Source organism: Oryzias melastigma, linkage group LG13 (genome assembly GCF_002922805.2).
Source record: "Oryzias melastigma strain HK-1 linkage group LG13, ASM292280v2, whole genome shotgun sequence".
NCBI classification, from domain to species: Eukaryota; Metazoa; Chordata; class Actinopteri; order Beloniformes; family Adrianichthyidae; genus Oryzias; species Oryzias melastigma.
The window spans coordinates 9,140,828-9,148,847 of record NC_050524.1 but is presented as its reverse complement, the minus strand read 5'-3'; the positions used below and the strand labels follow the sequence as shown (position 1 = coordinate 9,148,847).

Below are 8,020 nucleotides of genomic sequence, written 5' to 3'. Positions count from 1 at the left end.
AAAAAAAAAAAAAAAAAAGAATAGACCACTTGTCCTCTTGAGTGTGATTTAAAACCGATGTCCTCAGTGTATTGGTGTGACACAAGCCAGTCACTGGGCTTTTGTCACTGATTATAGGCATTTATTATAATCACCCCCTTACTCATGGCACCATAAGTAGCTTTGAAAAAGAAGTTTGATAGATTTTATTGAATCAGCTTTTCCCTGTCCTTCCTGCTGACCGCCTCACACAAATCCCCATTGACTATAAATAGAACAAGAAAAAAAGAACAAAACAAGAAATCCTTTCAGGCCTGTTTGATCCACTCTTTTGTCACCTTTTCTGGTTTAACTGACTTAAAAGTCACAAGAATTTCAAAATAAAATAGTAAATAAATTCAGTGATAAACTCTTATTGTTGTGATAAATTTCATTGGGAATTATGCATTATGTCTTTAAAAATCATTTCTAAATTGACTTGATTATCTCTCGTTTTTTATGTTGTTTTTTTTTATTTTATAGTGTGTTTCTTGACATTAAAAATGTTTGATCCTTTAATAGGAAAGAGACTGAAAAAGGGCACAAATAATGTATCAAATTCCTATTTAAAAACCTTGGCAGCAGTCTTTTTTAAAATAAAATGGTGTAGTTTGGTAAATCAATAATTTTGTCCCCTTTTTCTATCTTATTTTGAAATGCTCTTGTCAGTTTTGGGTCTGTTTTTTAAACAAAATCCCTTTGGTACGGTTGTGCATTAGACCTAGCAGACCAAAAAAAACCCCTCGATTCTGGCTTCTTGAGTGACGACGTGCTTTAAATGTCTATTTGAAAGAGAAGAGAATAGACGATACATCCTTTGCACATTTATCCTCCTGCACTTAGCAAGTCTGAAAGCTTCCATGAATGATGGTTCTGCTGTTTCCTGTAGGTTATCAGTGCTGGAAAATTAGCTTTTAAAATGCGGTTTGAAATCCATTTGGAGGATTGATGGGTGATGGAGCTAATAAATTTTGCCAGTTTCTAGAGGGCCGGCTTAGAGCAATTTTTTATGGTTGTCATGAAGCCAGACACATTCGATGTGTGAAATAGGGAGGTCTCAAACCAACTCTGCCTAATGAATCCTATTGCATAGGCAATTTGTTACACCGGCAGTACAGGCTGCTCGCTATCTTTCTATTAAGGTTTCTGAGACAAGATTTGTCTTTTATTGCTTTTATTAAAAACTGATCATCTCAGCCTGTAAATAATTGAAGAATCACGTGTCTATAAGACTTCAGGATGAATTATTTTGCAGAAAGATAAGCAGCAGTTTGCTAAGTTCAATCATTTTGGACGTTTAAGCTTCATGCAACTGTGTCCCTGGAAAATCTTTGCCAAAATTGTCCTTTTTTCGTGTCTTTTCTCCTATCAGGCTTATAAATCACTGAGATGTTCTTTGTTGGGCCGCTGCCACTGTTACAATCTGTGGCTGGGAGTTCGGGATCACCCTCCTCTACACATCTCCATCAATCCTTCCGAGCAGTTTCGGACCACCCTGAAGATCCTTCCAGTCTTGTGCTGAGCTTCTAGTTTCACTCATCATAGGTCCTGCTCAAACAGCGAAATGGATTGTTGCAAACAAAGCCAATTTCCGCAGGACATCAGAGTATTGCCCTCCGAGCCATTAATCAGTCTTTGTAACCTGAAGTTTTTGCATGTTCATTTGATCTCAAAGTCGACTTGGCTTTAACTCTTCTTAAAGTTCCACTGCAATCTTTTTTTTTTAACCTATTTTAAAAGCGTTCACAGTAGGTTTTTAAATAGGATTATGCTGTTTTAGCCTGAATCAAAAAACTTGTCATTTTCTAATGCTACGTTCACACAGAACGTGATTTGCACGACAAATTCGCGTGGCTCACCCCTCTTTCATACGTGGTGAATTTGCTGCTCGCTGCCTGTATGCGCTTGACGCCGCGGTCACATATGGGAAGAGCTATCGCTAATGTTTTTAGCCTGATCCCTACGTTGAGCAGTGTCTGTGGACATCTCACTAAGAAGAAGACACGGATTATGTTGAGAAATCAGGTTTATTATGAAGAAGTCTACAAAAGTATCAGTTACACGTCTACATGTCTGCGTTCTTGAGATCATTCTTTGATTCTGGGATTTAGTTCACTCTCACTCCGGGGCCTGTGTTTTCCACTCCTACAGTGTTTCTGTGTCTCTGTGACTGAGTTTAAGGCTTAATGCCTTCCATCAACCAGAGAGAGGGGAAAAAATAAATACATGAAATTAGGAGACCTTTTTTTCTACTGTTATTATTGTCTCTGTGAAAATAGGAAAAATGTCACAAAGTTCAGAAAGCTCAAGCCAGTTGGCTTCACACCCCAAAGCAGCTACGTGTCTGCCAGGGTATCGAGCGTGTGAGCTCCGCTAGCTCCGCTAGCTCCCGGGAGGCTGGCTGCAACCACTGTGTATCCTGTCTGGAGGAGTGTTCTAAAAGGATGTAATGATTCTTTGTGAATTGGTAGAAAAGTGTTTTAAACTCGTCAACATTCTTATTGTTGCGGAAAATCAAAAAAATATATATTTTTTTCCTCTGCCTGTGCCTAAATGGAGAAATGGAGAGCTGATAACATTTCTCCATGCAGGCTCACTGTGATTGTGTGTGTGTGTAGTGGACTGGCTGCCTGATCTTCATCTGCGCTTCCCTCCTAGGAAAGTCCTGCAGCTCCTTTGGATTTAAAAGTTTCATATAAGTCAGTACCTTCAGGATTTCGCAATGTTGCGATCGCAACTATTAATACAAATTCAAGCAAAACCCATGATTTGTCGCTCACCCTGCAATGTTACATTTTCATTTTAATTTACTGCAACTTTGACCAATCTATCGTGACTACAACTGAGTATGAAAGGATTTCTGATCATTTCAATACATTTGTATTGAATCCTTTCTGTTAGTAAGAAAACAGACAGTTTGATGTAAGGAGCAAAAAGAAAACATATTTGGCCTTAAAATGCCTTTAATTCATTGTGTTGAGAAAAAAAAATCGGAAATAATTGAAATTGTGACTTTAAAACTTAGAATTGGACGGAATCGTGGCTTGACTGAATCGTTACATCCCTAGTATTCTATCTGCTGATTGAGTAACAGACAGATGTGATGCCACGACCTGCCAATATTTAACATCTGAACTCTGGCTGTTACTCTCGCGCTTCTATATCAGATCGCCTCAATTCGCGTCTGTACCATTGACATAACATTGAAACTGGCCTCCTCTACTGCAAAAATCGCGTTCAGTGTGAACGCAGCATAAGATATAGTAAATACTGCAGAGTGGCAGTAGTTCATTAGAACTGACTGCATAAAGTAAGTCTGCTCTCATATCCCATCATCCCATTGTTTACACTATCTCTTGCTAGCTTACAGGCCTTCACAACACCAAAATAATATTGAGGCTATCCAGCCGTACAGTTTTAAGCCAGAGGCCAATTTGAATGGGGAAAACAAAGACATACAAGGATCTATTTGTCTGCAAGTGGATGTATCGGACATCAGACTGCAATTTTTTCTACTACTAATTCACAACAATTTAAATGGAAAAAAATACTCAGAAATGCAATCTTAAGCTTAATTGTATTTATAAATATTTTCAATCATAGGAAAAATGTTACAAAGTCATGTTAAAAACACAATATTCATTGGGGTGGGTCTTTAAATGAACAACCTTAGAGACTGTGTTTGAAACGCAGAAAATTTGAGTCTGCAAATCCTCAAAAAAAAAAAAAAAAAAATAGCATCCAGTGGCATCTGCCCTCTTACTTGGGCTAAGAATTAAAGGGACGTAATCTTTGGCAATAATCGCCCGGTTGCCTCCGGTGGATTTGCATTTTTTCACACTGTGTAATCTTGCATTTACAATATCATTTAGGTGGGTGTCTCTTTTCCACCCACTGACATCTCTCTTCATCTCACTTAAGCTTTGGGGCGAGATTGGCAGGGGACAAGCTCAAGGCATTCAGCTTGCTTTGCATACTCATAATACTACGTGGATACAACACATACACACTTGAACGCACACGCTCACACATGTTCACTTTTGATTGATACTTAACTGAAACTGAGCTCTTGTTGCTGTCAGAGCCCGGCTAAGTCTCCTGAGCCTCTTGATTTCTGACAACGCGAGATATTCTATTCAAGCAAGAAGCAGGATGTATTTTGAGATGTGATCCTCTGTAACACTTTAATCTGTTTAGACTGCTTTGGTGCTGTGGCAGGAAAGGGGGCAGAAACTATAACAGTGAAAGTGATGGCTGCCTGCCAAAGTCTTACTGTAACCGTGCTGCAAAATTTCCACTTGGATTTGAAAACACGAGAATGATCCAAGGTTTTATTGGGAGGGTTTGGAGCGCAGGTTCAAATCCAGTGTTTTTATTGTAAAGGGTAAAAATAACATATTAGATAATAACTGAGGCGAACTGCTGTAGTGGTTTTGGGTAATGAATTTCAGATGTAGTGTTTTTTTTTCAGGGTGTATTCAGACTGGACACATTTGGTTCACTAAAAGTGAACCAGAGTTCGTTTCCCCTGATAATCTGGAACAAATCTTCAGTCCTAATACTAGGGCTGGGTATCACCAATAATTTCCAGAATCGATTTGATTTGGTAGAGCCTGGATCGATTTGATTCCATTTTTTTATTTTTTCCGATTCTTTTGATCCACTCAATTCAATTCAATTTTGAATTTACGTGGTTTAGACATTTAGACACATTTTTTTAAAAATGCGTTAATAATCTCAATATGTTTAGTATATTTTCATATTAATCTGATACAGTTATAATAATAATAATAATGGATTAGATTTATCTGTACTTTTCCAGACGCTCAAAGCACTTACAGCTTTTACAGTTCGCATACTGTAAAATGTATTAGCGAAATAATATGAGATTGTTAATAGCATACAGTGTTGCACGGTTTCTCAAATGCTGAATTTCCAACAATTGTTCTGCCTCTCCTGGAGGCCGTTTCAGTTTGGCCACTAGGTGGCGATCACGCTATAGCATTACACCTTATTCCAGATGAAGAAGAAAGTATGAGCAAAAAAAAAAAAAACTTTTTTTAGACCACAAATGGTTACTTTAAAAAATATTTCCGTAAGATAATTTTGAAAAATTAAATTAAATTAAAAAAATAATTTTTGTGTGTTTATAAAGATGTTCATTTACTCAGCATTGTATGTTTAGGTCAACCGAGCGTTAGCATTAGCCGTCCTATGGGAAACCCCATTATACGCTAGCATCAAGCTAGAAGATTTCAGCAGTATGTGTTAGATCAATCTCTACTTTCATGGATCATTTATTGATCGATTAAGCTTAAATCGAATCAGATCGATTAATCAATTTCATCAACCCAGGCCTAATGAATACACCAAAGCGGACTCTGGTCCAGGACCAGAAACCACTCTCAAAGCAAGTCTTGGTTCGTTTCCAATCGGACTGAGCTCCAGTTCACTCTGAGTTTCTAATAATGCTCCGTGCTTGAAGTGGAACAACTGGACCAAAATAGCCGCCATAGCCAGTACACAAAGCCTTAGCTGACATCTTCTAAGCAACCACTTTGCGGCATTCCTCCACTGTACCAAAGTAACAGGTAAAAAGTGTTGTACCTGATGTTGATACAGACATCTATTGGTCAGTTGGTCAGCGAAATACTACTATACTACTATCTACTATCCTAACAAGAATTACAAAGTGCAAGGATTATTCCACCTCTCGTTGCTTCGCCCCACCCTCGTAATTCCTGGCCAATGACTGAATGGATCTTTAGTCACATGGTTTTCTTTACAAGCTTTAGTTTCAAACAGAAATATCCGGTAGACGCATGTCTGAATTAAAAGGAAATGCCGAGGTTCAGGACTCGATCCGGATCATATTTAACCCTCTCGCTCTCTTATGGGGCCCTGATGACCCCACCCTTATATTGATGGTGAACCCTCCCATGACAAAGGTGGACAAGTTTTTATGTCTGCCATGGACACCAGTGAAGACAAAAAATCATTAAGAAAAAAAGTTCAGTGCGCTGTCTTGTGGGGTCCAGATGACCCCACTTTTAATGTAAACATGCCTAGGATACCACAAGAGTTACACAAACTCGGACCAAATGACTTTTACATTCTGAAAACACCCTCAATTAACTCTGTTTTTGTAGAATTCTCCACCCCTTGACACCTACATTTATTTCAATTTATTAAAAACAAAACAAAAAAATCCTGTTATGTTTTTGCTGTCAAGTACATAAATTAAGGTAATTTTGGAGCCCAAGTGGTTTAGTACATATTTGCATCAAAAGGCATTACGGGGGTTAAAGGAGTCGAGGAGGGTTTTTCTTTTATACCTTGCAGAGGAAACAAAGGGTTTGTGCACAGTTAGAGAAAGAAGCACTTGTCTCTTTGCTTAATGGTTTGCATTTGCTGCAAGCAATGGAATTATCCCGGGTCCTCACTTATGTTGGAATAATCATTTACAAAGATGGTTACCACATGCTGGAGAAGCTTTTATTTTCTTTTTCTTTCTTCTCTTTTACAGCCCTAATTCACTGTTATTAATAATGAATAAAAATGCAATTTTCAATTGGATTGCTCCAGGGCCCTGGGAATCATTTCAATGAATATTTCAGCACATTATTTTAATCATGGTTGCACATATGCAGCAATGGGAGGGGGCTTTGTTTTATAGGCTCATGCCTCAACCGCCCCAAGACCCCGATCATTAAACTCCACGCTGTCTGCATCGAGGTTCTTACCTTTGATTTACAAGACTTGTTAAAAAACATTGTAAAAAAAGGAGGCAAGCTGTGCCATTTATACTTGTAATTTGAAGCTGTATTTGTAAATGGGGGTGCCTGTGATTTATGGGTGCAGCGGTTGCTGCTTCTCCCCGCTGTTCTAATGCCTGGGCTTCAGCAGAGCCAACATTGCTGGGGCCTCTCCGGAGCATGCCTGCACTCTACTTACTGAAGTCTGCTATCTGTGGCCTGATTTTCCATCTCAGATGTTTTCCTGCGATAAGAGGGAAATCGGCTTTGTCTAACCCGTCTGTTTCCCTTGTCTTTTTCACAGTCGGCTGCAAGATTTCTGGCGTCTCGATTACTGGGAAGACGACCTGCGGCGGCGGAGAAGATTTGTCAGGAACCCATTTGGCTCCACCCACTTAGATGTTGCATGCAAATCCTTGCAGGAGTACGGTGAGCAAGTTTTTACACCCATCTACTCAATAACAGTTGAAGATGTTCAATGACAAAATTTGACAAAATCTATTCAAAAATATCCTATATTTCCAGGATTTTAACTTCGACCCATTTTTGGTGGAAATTTTGTTTTATGACATGAAATGTTTTGACTATTTTTTGTTTAGATCTGCAATTTGACCATCTGCAGATACTGGAGCTCCCCAACTGTGCTCCTTAAGATCTATACCACTTTGTCTATTTTCCAGTTCTCCCTTTTTCTTCCTATTGCTGATAAGCTGACTCAGGTGTTTCTGGATTCCAACTGACCGATCACACCTGATCCAAGTGATCAGCAGCAAGAAAGGCAGGGGAAACAGAGAAGTTGAAGCTTAAGGCAGGGCCTCCCTGTTTACCATGTTTACTAGAGCGTAGCCATTCAGATGGCATCACACTAGGGTTGCGTTTATCTTTTCCTCTTACTTGATTTGATACCAATCTCAATACATGGTCCACAAATCAGTACATAAAGAATTCAACTGACCAGGTATTGTTTTCAGTGCTGTGAAAAAATAATATTGAATGTTTAGTGCAGTCAACACACATTCATTGCTATATTTTACCTTGAACCAAGTGTAATTGACCTGACATGGTAGAATCGAGCACGATATGTCTTTGTACTTGCATCAGATGATCATAAAAGGGTACACAGTATCATATTATTGCAATGAAAGACATATTAAATGTCAGGTAGTTTTTTTCTGTCATAATCTAAAAAAAAAGGTGAAAAATTGTTCTGGTACATTCTTGGGATATATCGGAATACATTTATCGCA

The 8,020-nt window shown here is 38.6% G+C and overlaps 1 protein-coding gene across 1 annotated transcript in view; it reads left to right on the top strand.

Annotated features, from left to right (window-relative positions):
- Positions 1 to 8,020, top strand: part of nbeab (neurobeachin b) — a gene marked incomplete in the record, with an annotated part of 255,493 nt that overhangs the window by 151,324 nt on the left and 96,149 nt on the right. Inside the window, 1 exon segment of the mRNA XM_036214796.1 lies at positions 7,078 to 7,202. Coding sequence (XP_036070689.1) covers positions 7,078 to 7,202 — 125 coding nt within the window.